Consider the following 15,220-nt stretch of genomic DNA (forward strand, 5'->3'; position numbering starts at 1 on the left):
CTCCTCTCGCCTTGTGAGAGCTGCTCCCGGGAGGTGTCATGAGGTGGTGCAGCATCCCAAGGCACAGAAGTTTTTAAGTCCTCATGGGATGCTGCACCTTCTCATGAAGTTTCTCCCACTTCATGAGCTTCTGCACCCCAGGGTCTGAATACTCAGTAACTGGGATGTCAGGATCAGGGATGAGGGTGAGAGCATCAGGATGAGGGTGAGAGCATCAGGCCAGGCTCTGTCCCAGCCCTCTGAGGTGGATGGACCTACTGACCGTCAGGCTGAATTTTGATCCCTGCAAAGTTTTGCACGCACTAGAGGCACTTCCAAAAGCTGAGGTGTCCGCAGCTAAGCTGGGCTGCCTGCAACAGCTCCTGTGCAGCACTTCTAGCTCTCGTAGTATCCTCACACCCAGGAGGTGCCCGGGAACACCTGGTGAGGTGGCCCTGCTTGCTGGCCAGGGCTGGGTGATCTTGGTCCTAAGCAACACCAAGCTGTGGCTGCAGTGATTCGTGATGACGTGCTCACGTGTGTGGCAGACTGGTGCATGCGCTGGCTCAGCTGCTCTTTGCTGGAGCCAAGCGACCCTTCTTGCACAGGACCTTATTTTACACCATGCTCCAGCCGGGGCTGTGCTCTCTGCAGGCATCCCTCATGAGCAGAAATAATCATTTTTCCTTAAGAAATACAACTTGCTATGCTTGGCTTCAACCCAAAGCCAACATCTTTAAAGGTGGGTATTTTTTTTTTCCCCTTTCTTCCAGCAACCGTGAAACAAAACACATTTCACAAAACGAGGAAGCTGTGCCTCGCTTATTTTTGACATCTTGAAAGGGGAAAGCAACAAGGTTTTTTTTTTTTTGTGCAAGAAGTTTCATAACTCTGGTCTGCAGCACCCTGAGAGCCAGAGCGCAGACAGCGAGGGGACCAAGGGAGGGTCTCCCTGGTGAGCATGCTGCGGGTGCCCGGCAGCTTTAAGACACGAGACAATGCTGGATGAGAGCAGAGCAGAGTTACAGAGTTTCTCTAAGCACGTGGAAGATGAAGCGCTGGGATGGGGCTTTTCTCCCAGACTTTGGCTCTGCAGCGCCCACCAGCGCGGCGGTGCTGGAAGCGGCGAGGGAAGATTTGTCGCCTGGGGGCACAAGCAGCGAAGCAGCAGGACGTAAATCTCTGCTGCCTGCTGAGGAGAGGCCAGAGGAACGAAGCCGCTTGCTAATCTCCCTGCATGATGGGTGTCCAGGGAACTGGGCACTCAAGCAGGGCCTTCTCCTAGGAGCAAAGCAGGGAAAAACTGACCTGAACAGATAACTAAGGGCATCAGTGACAGGTGCTGCCCGAGATGCCCGGCGGACCCAGGCAGAGCGAAGCCAGGGCACAGACTATTTCCAGCATGATGCCAGTGCTCACGCTGCCATTTTAAGCTAGGAGATAAAGCCGATTTCTCCCTTGTGCAGCCGAAGAGATTACATTTCGAGGGCCATGTCCAAGCCTTTTGGCTCCTGTGTCATCATCCAGAGACAGCTGCTCATTTTGGAAAGGGCCACGGCGTTGCAGCTGCTTGGATCACAGGTTAACGGTCCCAAAGAGCACAGCGGGGTGAAGTGCATCACTTACCTCGCCCTTGGCAGGACCAGGCTCCAAACTCAGCCCAGCACCCGTGCGCGATGCCGCTCTGCCTGCTGCCATTGAGAGTCCGCCAAGCACGACGGCCCGTAAAGGCTGAGCTTTTTATTAGCGGTTATATCAGTGTAGAGAGCAGACAGGCATGTCCTCAGCCACCATCCCCAGGACGTGGCACAATGTTCCCTTTCGTCGCGTATGAATTTGGCTTCGCAGGTGATAGATAAGACAACGGGCGCCGACACAACGTGCGTCGCCTCTAATCAATTGCCACGCTAGAGCCTTGACAGCAAAACAGTTTGTACCCAGTGGTAATTATTTGTTCCCTGCCAGTCTTAGAGATCACGCCACTTTCACTGCGATAAGCAATTGAAATATAGACAGTTTTTAAACTAACCCTCAGAGCCTGAAAGTCAAAGACATCAAACGCAGAAATAGCTGGGAGCAGAGGAGTGACTCCCAGGCAGGGATCTGGCCAGGCTCTGGCGGTGAATTCCTGGGGTAAGAAAAAGGGTTGTGAGCAGCTAATGGTGGAGAATTAGGTGCAAATCTGGCTTTTTAGGGGACAGGATGAAGTCAGGCACTAGCAGGCTCAAACACCAAGTTTTGGAGCCTGTGCCCACTCCCATGGGGATGGCTCCAGCTTCACTCAGCTGGTGCATGGAGCCTGGCAAGGAATGCCAGCAACCCCAGGACTGTGCGTACTTGGTGCAAAGATGGTGAGCCGGGCTGGGTACAGGCTGCCGTGCAGACTCGGTCCTGGGAACTTCCAAAATATTGGATGCAGTGAGCAGTGCTGGAGGGCTCACAGGTGATTTGGAGCAAGGGTGCTCATTCCTGCACACCATTTTCCATTTCTAAGCCCTTTAATACCATCTGACAAGGCCTTCTCCATAACCCAGGCCGGAGAGTGCTGCCTGGGCATGGCGGCCTGCACTGGGAGCTCATGTGTTAAAAAAAAGATGCCCTAGCTTGATTTAAAGACTTCAGGGACTGAGGGACCCCTCATGGCCCCAGGCAGGCTCTTCTCATCTGAATGCATCTTGCTCCCACCCCCGCTGTGACCCTCTGCTCTGTCTTTGTCTGCCAGATTAAAAAGACCTTTATTAGGAATTTCTCCACAGAGGAATTTGTACGCCCATGGAGCCACCTCTTCACCTTCCTTTGTTAGACTAAATGACTTGAACTTTCCTTTCAGGAGAAGGCAGCTTGCCAAGGCTCCGGGCTGCCCTTGCAGCCCTTCTTTGAGCCCGCTGCAATCCAGCAGCAGCTGCCTGAAGGAGGCTTGCCTTTGCGCGGGAGGAAGGTCAGCGGTGGGACGATCGCGGTCTGGAGGAATATGCCCTGTCCTAGCCCAGTGCAAGTCTCAGATTATATATGCTATATTGAGCCTACTAAGACAAGACCATGCTCGTTGACTTTTGGCACCCGCACTGCAAACACACAGCGGGCAGAGGTGGACGCTGAGTTACTGGTGTTGCCTTCAAATCCCAGGTGTCCAGGTCACGAGCTCTGCCCTCAGCAGTAGATGCATCAGCCAAATTTTAGCACACAGAAAGTCAGTGGTGAGGATGACCCTGCCTGCTTTGGGCCAGAAAGCCGTCCTCCCCGCTGGCTCCATGGGGCTGGCACTGACGCAGGCAGCATCACTGCAGCCCAGGCTTGCTGCGTTTCAGCTCCTCCAGCTCTCCCTTCCTCCACCACCACCTCCTCTCCCCAATTACAGGCTCTCGAGGCAGGAGAGGGCAGGCAGCGAATGCTAAGAGGGCTCTTGAATCAGTGCCAGTGCTAAGAGCCTGTCTGAGAGCCTAGCAGACAGCTCCAATCAGCGTCATGTCTCCTGGCCCGGTGGGCACGCTGGGAACCTTCCAGCCAAAAGTTTGCTGGGAGCTGGTCAGCGTGCAGCTGGGCTCCTGCGGGGAAGCAGAGGGCCAAAACCTGCCAGGTCCGGGGCGGTGCCGTGTAGAGGCTGCTGTGGATGCACGGCTGCAGTTGGGCCCATCGGCATCACTGGTGGAGAAACCTCAGCCTTGGCCCGGGGCAGATCCCATCGTGGGGGCAGTGGTGGGAACGGGGGAGAACTTCTGGGCAAGCATGACCTCACCAGCGTTAAAGCTGCTAAACCCAGTGCAAGTGCCCCAGCATGACCCACCTTGGCCACTTATGGGCTTTCCCAGAAGGGATGGAAGAAGTCATGGCTAAAAGGCTTGTTCAGCTTCTTCCCATCTGCTGCCCTCCAGCTCAAACAGCCAGGCCAGAAGAGCTCCAGAGGACATGAGGCAGACCGCTAAAGGGCGGGGGGGGGGGGGGGGGGGTTGCCTTGCTTTCCTCCTCCATGCCTGGAGGGGTTGTGCCCCCAGGATGGCACAAAAGGCAGCTATGAGCTTTGCAAGCCTCTGGTGCTCCTGGTTTCTGGGTTGGCTTGCTCTCAGCGTGAGGTCCTTCAACCTACCCACCAAGTTGCTGTTGTTGTCTGAGCCGTGTCTAGGCAATGTAGTGTTTGGTGGCGATCCCTCAGGCACCTATGTGGGTTTTTTGGGGTGGAGATACAGGCTTTATACTTAGACATGTTTTAGTAAAGGACTGCCCCAGGGATTTAGTGAAGTAGCCCAGGCGCTGAGGTGTCTAAATACTGCCAGGCCCAGTGGAAGCTCCTCCAGGGCTCGCGATCAAGTGGTACCAGCTCATCTGCTAGGGACTGATGTTGCCACAGTGTCTCAGCCCTCTCCCCCCATCCCCTCTGGATACCCACGTGACTTCCCTGTGCATTTGGGGGCTGGAGCCTATGAAGTCCCGAGTTCCTGCTTGGACTCAAACCCAGCCCTTAGTGAGCATAAGGGACAGAAAGACCAGCTTGCACAAGGAGCCCAGCCGCTGGCTCGCTCAGCGCAAGGGGCACTGCTGAGAGCCCGGAGATGCTGCAGTGAGGCCCCTGGAGCCAGGTCTGGCACAAATTCCCTCCACCAGTCCAGAAGGTGACCACAGGGCACCAGCTGGCACAGGCCGCTGGCAACGGGAGATGGAGCTTGCTGGCTGCACAGCGTTACAGCCAGGCTGTTGATGTGTGCTTGTTACCAGCTGCTGGCTGTTGGGCCTCCCACGTGTGTTGAACATGTGGCCCGAGTCAAGGTCCAAGGTGATAATGAAAGCTGGTAACACAAAACGAGCTCTTCAGCAAGTCCCTTCGAGGCCACGCTCTCCAGGAGCAATCAGTGATGCTGCCCCCGGGCCAGTTTGCCTGCTCAAGTGATCTTTTTTCCTCCATAGCTGGTATTAGCAAAACTCTTCAGAGCACCTCTGGGCACCCCGTTGTGTCCCAGCTCATCAAGTGGCCGCTTCAGCAAAGACTTCCAATGACTCTTTACCAAAAACTCTTCACAGACAGTTAATAAATTGCCAAGTGGGAAAATTTATACACATGGAAGTGACTCTCGGAGTCACTGTTGCCCTTAACCCTTCGGAGGGCTCACATCTGAGTGCATGTCCTCCAAGTACCTGTCTGGCAGCCTGGAGGGGATCAGACCGAAACCTGTCTGCTGCTCTCTGATGTCTGAAGGGACTGTGCTCACCTTCCTGCTTGGTGAAGGTGTTTCGGGTGTTCAAGCCCATGAGCCAGGCACTTTGTTGGGAATTTTACTGGTTTTACTGTTCAAGGGAGAAAGGCTCTGCTCAGAGCTGGCTAAAGCAAGCGATGTCTGCTCTCCTCTGCAAAGCGGCACGCTCAGGTGCCACAAAGCTGGTTGAGATCCAGACTCACACTGTGGCTCCTGGTCTGGGTAGGCATGCTGGAGATGGAGCAAATCCCTGCTTTTGCCTGGGATTGGGAGGGATGGGGGAGGGATGAGGGGAAGGCCTTTCACAGTGGGAAACACACTGGTCCCACAGAGCTGGGACAGCATGATCCTGGAGCTGTATTTTGGTGGTGTTGATGGGGCTATTTGCCCCAAGTGTCCTGCTCAGTTCCTCACCTTGAGTCCCTTGCCCTGAGCGGGTTGGATAAGGTGAGGCCTGCTGCCATGGGGGACTGTGCCCTGCTGCAGCTTGGACTTTTGTCCAAGTACAAGAAAGCTCTTGTTGACTTAGATGGACCAGGAGTTAGACCCACGCTGAGCGCCCTTGGCCAGTCGCTCTCCTGACATTACACTGGGGGTAGCGTCTAATCCAGACCAAGTGATGGACTGGAAGGAGCTACTCCACCTGCAATCTATGTGCACCCCAGCAGAAAGCTGGTGCGGCTGGGGGTACAGGAGGGGATCCACACGGCTTTCTGGACACTGCAGACCAGCAATGCTCTCCTAAACCCCACTCGTTTCATATCGCCCCTGCCCTTTGGCGCAGGTGCCCTCCCCAGCCACGCTACCTGTCCCCAGGACCTGCCCACGCACCATGCTCTGGCCAGGAGCAGGACTTGAGCTGAAGAAAGGCATTTCTGTGCTGCAAAAGCCAGTGCAAGAACCAAGCCCAGCTCTGAGGACGGATTTGCATCTTCTCCAAGGTAGAGGGATAGACTTCAGCTTGGGTGCTCCCTCAGCCACTCATCAGCCTCCACCTTCAGATCCAAACCTCCATCTATCCCAGCCTTCAGCATCTCCTGCGGGCAAATCCAGGCTGATTTCCGCTTCTCGTGGCTGGTTGGGAGTTGGGGCTCTACCAGCACCGCCGAGGAAATGGCTTTTCGCAGCCCAGCCGTGGCTCTCCCTGCTGCAGGTGGCCATAGCCACCACACTGTCGGCGGTCACTGGCCATTGGGGTGCCCATGAGCTAAGAGAGGTGCCAAGCCACCAGCGTGCACGCACACACGTGTATATACACACACACACACACACACACACACACACACACACAGAGCCTACTCCCATTTCTCCCGGCTAAGAAAACAGCAGGGTTTGGAGCTTCATGAAACTGGCTTTCTCTCTTTATTGGGGTAAAACCACATCACTTCGACAAGGCACCCAGCTCCCTTGATGCTCCTGGTGCCTCAAAAGTGAGACTTCAACGGGTGGCCACAACGCGCAAAAGCGGAGCCAGCCCAACTTCAGCGGGCGCCTGAAGAGCAGAAGCAACATGCTGAGCCCAGGGGCCATCACGGAGAAGATGGGGACCTTGCCGAGGAGGGGCTGGTGTCAACGCCGAGCGTGCTGGTGGGACACCAGGGCGTGCGAGGAGGACGGTGAAAGAAATACGGGCGGTGAGGGGTGAGGATCGGCCCCGGGACGGCTCGTCTCGGCGCCTGCCCATCACCCGGCCGAGGGGACCAGGTCTGGGGATGGGGCACGGCAGAAATGACACAGCCCGGCCATTTCCACAAGACCAGCTTTAATATCAGTCATGAGAACGAGGAGAAAGCACAGAATAAATTAACGGAGGAAAATTAAAAAAAAGAAGAAAAAAGAAAAAAAAAGAAATAAAAAAGCCCACCGCCCCGTGCCCACCCCGGCCCTCCCCGCTGACGACGGACTACACAAGCTGCGTTACAGACGGAGGAGCACGACACTGCCGCCGCGGCGTGGAGCCACCGAGGGGACCCGCTCCGGCCCGGCGGGGACCGCCCGCGCTGTCCAGGGATGCTCACCTTTGGGGCCGCGAAGCTCTGCGGCGAGCCGGCCTGGCGGGGCCCGGCCGAGCTTACGAGTCATCACAGACGGACACGAAGGACAAGAACGGAAGAAGAATCCGAGAGCTGCGACTTTGTTTGTTTCTTTATTCTAATTCAGCCTACGACGTTAGTAATGGTGATTTCAGGGGATGGCTGGGCCCGCGAATTCCTTCTCGGTAGTGAAAATCAGAGACTGTAAAGAGGAACAGAGCTTATAAAGACAGATAGGAATATATTGCCATAAAAAGAACTGGCATGCAAGTGCTTTATACATTTGGCAGTATATGAAATGGTGGGGTTTTTTTTCTTTTTCTTTTCTGGTTTGTTGGTTTTCTTTGTTTCGCACAGTTCGAAAATGAGCTGCTGCCTTCACGTCTTGAAGACAACCCCCCCCCCCCAACAGGAAAGGACAACACAAGTCAAGTCCAAGGCGCCTCTCTGATTTTGGCAGAGTATATATAATATGTATTATATATATATATAAATATATATATATTTATTTTTTTAAATGCATAGCGGTTTTCTTCCTTTTTTTTTTATTTTATTTTTTTTTCCCCCGTTGCAAACCTGAGCTCGGTCCCTGCTTTCCCGTGCAGTTTCCCTTCCTTAGGTGTTGGCACTGTGGAGCTGGCGGCCGGTGTCAGCAGGCGATCTCCTCCAGCGCTCCCAGGGTGGCCTGCAGCGGCACGTTCACAGTGTGGCTGATGGTTTCCGAATGGTTTGGCATGGGGTCGCAAGTGCTCTGCGGAGCGAGAGCGGGCCACAGGGTTAGCGCGGGGCCCCTCGCTGCTCCCTGCCCCTCCAGGATGCTGGGAAGTTCTCCGGACCTGCTCCCCATGTTGCTCCTTACCACGTTTTCATCATGGCTCCCCTCCTCTTCCTCCTTGCCCAGTAGGTCTAACAATTTCTCCTTGATCAGCTGCAAGAGAGGGAGGTTTGGTGAAGCTGGGCGGGAGCAGCCGGGCACATTTCCCTGCCTACGAGGCCCCCGGCAAGGCACGGAGCGTGTCAAAACTCATCTCCCCGCAGGGAAAAACGAAAAAAAACCCCCCTCTCCCCCTCAATTTTTTAAAAATATATTTTTGGGTATATTGAAAAATGTCAGCTGGATGAGCAGCGTCTCCCTTCAAAGCCACGTTACTGCCTTGGCAGCTGCTGCTGCCGAAAAACATATTCCATTTTCAAGGGAAATCCTGGAAATGTTGAAAAGTGAGAGTGTTTTTCTTCAGACCTTCTACTGGAGGAAAAAAAAAAAGCAGCGAGCTGAAAACTTTAGTAACTGGGTCAGTTCCTAAGGAAGCAATATTGATGCCGGTAAGGGAAGTGGAAATGCCTGCCAGGGATACGGGACCGGCCACGGGCGAGCGGTCCCAGAGCGCAATTCTGTGCTGGGACGGGACCAAACGAAGCCTCCTTTGAGGGAATTATGAAAAAAAAAATCACCTCTAGGATCAGCGTGTCGTTCGACTTTGGCCAGACCGCCAGCAAAGACCTGAGATATCTGTTTGCTGGCAGCCTCAGCAACTCTGCAAGTGCTTTGGTTGAAAATGCCACACATTTTATGCAAATTGAAGCCACCCTCCAACAACCCCCAGGGCAGATTGGACCAACTGTGCAGCACAGGCACCGTTTTAAGATAGTTTTCTCCTTCCCTCCCTCCCCAAAGCAGGTTAAACACAGGTTTCCAGGTGTCCTTGCGGATGCCCTCAGCCTCGTGCACAGCTGGATGGAGCCTTTCCAAGGAGACAGGGACTGCTCTTAAGATATCCCAAAAAGAAGAAAAAAAACCCAGAATCCCCAAAAAGAGAAAAAAAACCCAGGCACTAGAAAAACTACTTGCCAAGTTCTGTAAGCAGATGTCAAACAAAAGAGAGGGGGGAAAAAACAATCCAAACTTGGGGAGATTTCTTATTAATGTCTTATGAAAGAACCCAAAGAAAGCCCAGAACAGTCGATTTTAATGAAATATTGTATGCATCCAGACCGGGCTATAAACCAAAGAACAGGTTTTGTTTGCACTCTGGAGCCATTATTAGCTTTATGCTTGTAATCTTCAATATATTTTATTGCAGAATAATGCCACCAAGTGTTAATAGCTGCCCAGAAGGGACTGCGACGGAGAGCGACTGTCTTACAACATAAAACCATCAGCCCGATTTTCACAACATTTAAGAGGTTTTTAAAATGCTCCAGGGCGTTTGGCGCTGCGAGTCCTTCTGCACCCACCCGGTTCAGCTGCTCAGACACGCGCCGATGCAACGGCTACGAGCTAACCCTGACTACAGTACAGAAAAATGGTTTATTGAAACCACTAAAACGACTTTTGTTCAGTAAGCAAAACGACATACGGCAGTGCGTTGGACTGTCATAACACCGCGCGGCACAGGGCAGGGGGAGATGGGCTTTGCTTGAGTCCTCTTGGGAAAAGGGGCTTGGACAGGGCTATGGGACCTTGGACCAAGGATGCCCAAGACATTGTGTATTTGGGTGCTGGAGCCCCCATTAAAATCCTGGGATGCTGGTGAGAATTAGGAGGTGCCAAGGGACAAAGGCAAGGGACAAGTCCGTTCGGGGCACTTGCATCACTGAAATCCCGCAGCTCGAGCCAGCTACAGTGCTTCCGGGGGTGGCCGCGGCGGGAGGAAGGCTGCAGGCACGAGGAAGATGCTGCTGTTTGCAGACCGTGCATGCAGCTCGGTCGCAGGAGGCCCCAGCCTGGCTCTCGGCGTGACGCTGAAGGGAGCAGACACCGGGGCACGTGGCAGCATGGCCTGTGCCAGCAGAAAGCCATGGGCGAGCTAACCGGCTCTGACAGCGCATCCCACCCGGGCTCACCCAGGAATATTTCGGCACCGCAGCCCAGCTAAAACCACCCGGGCGATGCTGGGCTGTGCACCTGGCTTGAAACATTCCTTAGGCAAAAGGGGATAAAAATAAACCAGGGTCATAACTCTGCTGCTGCAAGGCAGGAGCTCTCGTCACCAGACAGGAGGGCTGCTGGAAAGCAACGTCCCCCCCGGACAGGTTATTGCAACACTTCCCGTTAACGGGAGCTTGCCCTTTTCCCTGGAGCAGCTGCCGCAAGCCACAGCGGTGCTACAGGACCGCGCTCAATCCGGTCTTTGCACTTCCTAGGAAGCACCTTGCTCCCAGGCTTCTGGCAGAGCTGCAGACAGCAGATAACAGTCACGGACACTACCTGGGTCTGGGTTGCGTTTTTCCACCCTCCGGCACAAGCAGAGCTGCTTTTGCAGCCCGACGGGCCGACTGGGACGCCCAGGTTATTTAAAGGCATTTTTATGAAAAGATGGCAATGGCGCGTGGCTGCCTACGAGTAGCCGGGTGCGGACGGTGCAGCAGCACGGGATCAAGTCTTGTGAGCACACGCTCCAGGCGAGGAACGAGAAGGAGAAGCGAGACGGTCTTACCTCATATATATAATCGAAGAGCTCTAGTATAGTGAGGATACTAGCACCGATAAATAGTCCCATCTGGCCTCCAATGTCACCTAGGAAAGAGAACAGGATGAAAACAGAGCCTGGAAAAGGAGACCACGTATTTCTTGGAGCCTCAGCACCAGACTGGCCTGCCCCGTGCTGGGGAGCCTGGACCGAAGGTGACGGCTCAGCCACGCTCTTGCGTGCGTCCATCCACCGTGGTCCAGCTTCCCTGGGCGCAGCAGCGCTCGCTGTCCCCAAAGAGCAGCGAAATGCAAAGGAGTCACCTACAGACATCGCGGGCACGGCAAGGGCAAACCCTGACGGCTCCAACGGTGTGACAAGCGTCCTGGGGAGGATGTCCCCGGCCACCAATGCATGCTACAGCGTCAGGCCTGGCTGCGTGCCCTGCAACGCGGGTCCCAGCGGGGACGATGCTGCCAGCGCCGGGCGGATCGATAGCCATTGCTCCTGCTAACGAGGCCTTCGTGGGGAAGCCTAATGAGGATGCAACAGCGCTGTAATGTGCGCGCTGGCATCAGAGGAAGCCATCTGTCACGGTCCCCCAAACCCTTCGCAAACAGGGAAGGAGAGAAGGTGGGGGAAGGAAGAAGATGCCATGGAAGAATGAGGTAAAGTCCCATGGAGCCTAGGAAAAGCCCAGGGCTGCCAACGAGAGGAACTGGAGAGGGATGATCAGAGGGTGACAGAGCCCCCAAATCCTGCTGAACAGCCACAACCACCCATGACATGGGATGAACATCTGGAGATGGGGACGAGCCCACGGCGAGCATCATGTGGGGTGGGACGCGGTGCCTGCACACAGGGCCACCCTTTCCCGGCTGCTTAAATAAGGCATCCGAGTGGCCTGGGAGGTCCCCGTGTCCGACACTGGTCGGAGAGAGGACAGGGCCAAGCCGGCACCTCTCGCTCCCGAAACTGCAGCCCCAAACGTGCTGCCATCTTCCCTCCGGGTGCCACGTCTTGGGATTTGGGGAAGGGACCGCATTGCTCCAGCGACAGCATAGCTGCTCAAACGCCACTTTGCAGGTGGAAAAGAGCCCAGAGGGCCTTGCGATGACAAGAGAGATTTTTTTTAAAAACAAATTACGGCAAGCTTTCACCGGAGCGACTGCAGAGCTGCCTGCAGAGCGGGGCTCAGCTCCCCCTCCCGCAAGGGACCGTTGGTTTCCTACAGGGCTGAAGACCTTGAAGAGGAAAGGAGACCCCATCCCACTGCCAAGGGCAGTTCGGGGATGCTGCATCCCTCATTTCGGGTTATGCTCTTGCCACGGAGCTCGCTGTTTTTCCTAACACAGCATCCTCGGTTTGCAGATCTGAGGATGCTCCGGAAACTCACCTAGGTCCTTGCCAGACATGTCAGAAAGACCCAAGCAGTTCAGTAGCTTCTGTATATAATTCTGTATATAATTCTATATATAATTTTGTACATATTGTAGTCTTATTCTAGGTTATCCATCCCCGCTTTTGCGGATGCTGAGCTGCCTCCTCACCCCAGGGACAGGCTCCCAGGGCAAAGCACACGTGCATGCGACATCCTGCTCCCTTGTCCTCCTGGCAGGGCAGAAGTTACCACGGAGGTAAGAACAGGGGCCACGGTCTGGTCCTTACGGTCAGGATGGGAGAGGCGGAGGCAGGACCTTCTCGGGCGGCATCTCAACAGCCTCATCTCGAGGGGCCGGGAGGAGGGTGAGAGGCAGCCACCCACGCTCCCCACTAATTGCATTTGCTGTCGGCCGGCTGTTAGCAACAACGCTGATCCACTTTTATGGTGGTTAATGGTTTTTTTGGGTTTAATGGCTTTAATGGGTTAACGCACGGAGCGTTACAGCTGCAAACACGAGGATGCAGGTACCTGACAGTGGATATTTGTCTCCCACCCGTTGCTCTCCTTCACCGTGCTGGGACGGCGCACAGCACGGATTGCAAGGCTGAGTGCGTGCAGACAACATGCACGCTTCTCCTGACCGAACACCTCTGTTCTCCCAACCCTATGAGTCCCAAGCACCCAAATCTGTTGCGAGCACCCACATAGCTTCACCCCAACCTGCGGCTAAGAGCTCAGGTCCTGGCTGTCCTCACTGGAAAGGAAGATGGATTTGAAGCACGTGAGAGGTGACGGCTGGATACCCAGTCTCTCCTTACCAAGTAAGGCTGCCACTTCATAGGCTTTCTTCTGCTCAATCGTCTCATAGTTGAGTGCTTCAAAAAATATGTCCAGCACAAGAATATTCTCTCTGTAGAAAGAGGACAACAGCATCAGCCCCTCAGCTGCCAGCAGCCTTGTGTGCTTTGGGAAAGGAAAGAAATGGGACTTGTTGGCTTTTATTCCTCGCCCTCTCCTGACTGCTCTCTTTGTGGAGGCCTCAGCAACCCACAGACATTTGGGTCTCCTGGAGACCAAGGCCAGAAGGTACCGTTAGGAGCCTGGCAGCCACCACCGTACCCCAAGCTGGACAACTTCTCCCCAGGATCTCTGCTCAGGCACCAAGCACTGGGTCTCACATTTTAGATATCAGCATGTGCCCAAAGGATGCTTAACATGGAACAACCGCTGCTGCTAAGGCCAACGGTGCTTTAGAGACACCTTCCCTCCCATAAAGTAAAGGAGATCTGTTTTCTGTGACACTCACGAGATATATTTTTCTGACTTGTTGAACTTCTTCTCCAGGTACTTGGCTGAAGTCTTGCTGGGGATCTTGACCATGGAGAGCTCTTTGTTGTACCTGGTTAGGTTACAGGGGGTCCTGCAGATACAGTAATTGCTGTCCTTTTCGGCAAGCAAACCTGGAGAAGGTAACAGAGTTAGATCTTATGGAGTCACTCAAACGAACAGCAGAGGAGGAAATAGAGGTCCCGCTGTCCAGAGAAGGGCCAAGCAGTCAAATCATGAAAGCAAAGAGCTGAAGGAAAGCCAGTCCCAGTTGAATAATCTGTCTTTACTGCACGGCTGTTTCTAGCAGGTTGGAGGGAGGCCCTTTGCTGGTGACTGGACTCTGATACCGTCATTGGCTGGTGGGACACGCAGTGACTGTAGATAGTCCCATGCTAGTAATGTCCCACTCCTTCCTCACATGCTTCTGATCCCGCAATCAGCACTGAGACCTGCAAGTCTCCTAAAGCCAGACCTGGGACAAGCCCAGACCCAGAGTCTCAGCAAAACCCACCCCTGAGCTGCAGCTGCTCTGGATTAACCCAGTCCTGCTGGCCAGGAGAAGGCAGGTTGCTGGAAGTCCCACCAGCACGGGACACCCGTGGTACCCACTGTCATGGCACATCTGGTACTCACCAAGCGCAGGCTCTGCGCACTCCTTATACTGCTCCGGAGTACAGAAAGGAGCATCCCCTGCACAGAAAGGGAACATCCATCAGTGGGGACCAGCCACCAGGTCACTGCAAGGGACAATCGGGCTCTCTGCGGTCACCTAAAGAAAGCAGCCCCCTCGCAAAGCTGGAGCCAAGGTCAGGGAGCACGTGGGACGTGCAGCACTAGGTTAATCCTGCTGCTCCTCTCCAGCTCGGACTCGTCCTTCTACCTGGTGCTGGGCAAGGCGCAGTCCCTGGATGCTATTTCACAGCACTTTGCTAAGGTTATAAAGTATTGTCCCCCCTTATAGGAAGGAAGTGGAGTTATTCCCAGCTCCTTCCATCCCTGGTCTCTCCTCACCCTCTCCCGTGGGATCTGAGGGGCTGCAGGCCGGCATGCACGCATCGCTGCAGAAACCCAGCCCCGGCGAGTGCAAGGAAGAGGCCCCGGGGCTCAGCGTCTTGCTGCCAAAAAGCATCAGGGCTCTTGCAGCCTCTGCCCAGCTGGCTGCTGTCCTGCCTTGGAGCCTACCCGGGTGTGCTTAATTTGAAAATCACGCTGAAATAGCTACGCTTGCAAGCTGCCTGCGTGCACCCTTATTCAGGAGTGAACGCAATTTATCCCACATCTGTCTTGCTGTACTCTGGAACTGGGTTTAACCACCCTGAGCAAGTACTTGTACCCTGCCATGAAGTCAGCCATGAAGTTGCTAATGGAGAACAATTATTCTGCTAGAAATCCCCTACCTCAACGTAGCCCCCAAACCAGCTCGTCATCCCCTAATGACCCATGCTGGGGTGGAGGAAGGGGGCCCCTGCCCTCCTCGTGCACTGACCTGGCATGTGAACCATTTTGCAGTTGCAGTTCTCCACGATATACCGGGTCTCGCAGTCGATCCTGCAAGCCGTGATACTGTAAACGGGAAAGAAGTCTAAGCCCATATCCGACGAGCGACATTCACCCCACGGCGGAGGCAGGTACGTCAGCTGCAAGAGAGGCAAGAGCAGCGCGTTAGGGGATGCCAGGGACCGGCCGGTCCGGGCAGCGAGGAGCCAGGCTTTTTGCACCTCGGTAACTCAAACACAAGTTGATCCAGGCACTGAATCATCACTGAAGCTGAAAACCACCTTGGTCACCCTTCCCTTCCTTCCCAGTCTGACCCAGTCTGCCCAGCCACAGCGTGTGGATGGCTCTGCTCGTCCGGACGGGGACATCGGAGCTGACTCCCGCATCACTGCGGAGAAGACC

At 54.7% G+C, this 15,220-nt stretch overlaps 1 protein-coding gene across 2 annotated transcripts in view; it reads right to left on the bottom strand.

The window, feature by feature from the left end:
* Positions 1 to 6,910: 6,910 nt before the first annotated feature.
* ASIC2 (acid sensing ion channel subunit 2) overlaps positions 6,911 to 15,220 on the bottom strand; it is a 507,727-nt gene continuing 499,417 nt past the window's right edge. For both annotated transcript variants that reach the window (XM_026099448.2, XM_064524509.1), the window contains exons 4-11: positions 14,808 to 14,958; positions 13,955 to 14,011; positions 13,299 to 13,452; positions 12,811 to 12,902; positions 10,636 to 10,715; positions 8,058 to 8,126; positions 7,775 to 7,949; positions 6,911 to 7,400 (exon numbers count right to left, since the gene is read on the bottom strand). In XM_026099448.2, the coding sequence (XP_025955233.1) occupies positions 7,848 to 7,949; positions 8,058 to 8,126; positions 10,636 to 10,715; positions 12,811 to 12,902; positions 13,299 to 13,452; positions 13,955 to 14,011; positions 14,808 to 14,958 (705 nt within the window). In that variant the 3' untranslated portion in view covers positions 6,911 to 7,400; positions 7,775 to 7,847. The remainder of the gene's footprint in view (positions 7,401 to 7,774; positions 7,950 to 8,057; positions 8,127 to 10,635; positions 10,716 to 12,810; positions 12,903 to 13,298; positions 13,453 to 13,954; positions 14,012 to 14,807; positions 14,959 to 15,220) is intronic.

Source organism: Dromaius novaehollandiae, chromosome 22 (genome assembly GCF_036370855.1).
Source record: "Dromaius novaehollandiae isolate bDroNov1 chromosome 22, bDroNov1.hap1, whole genome shotgun sequence".
NCBI lineage: Eukaryota > Metazoa > Chordata > Aves > Casuariiformes > Dromaiidae > Dromaius > Dromaius novaehollandiae.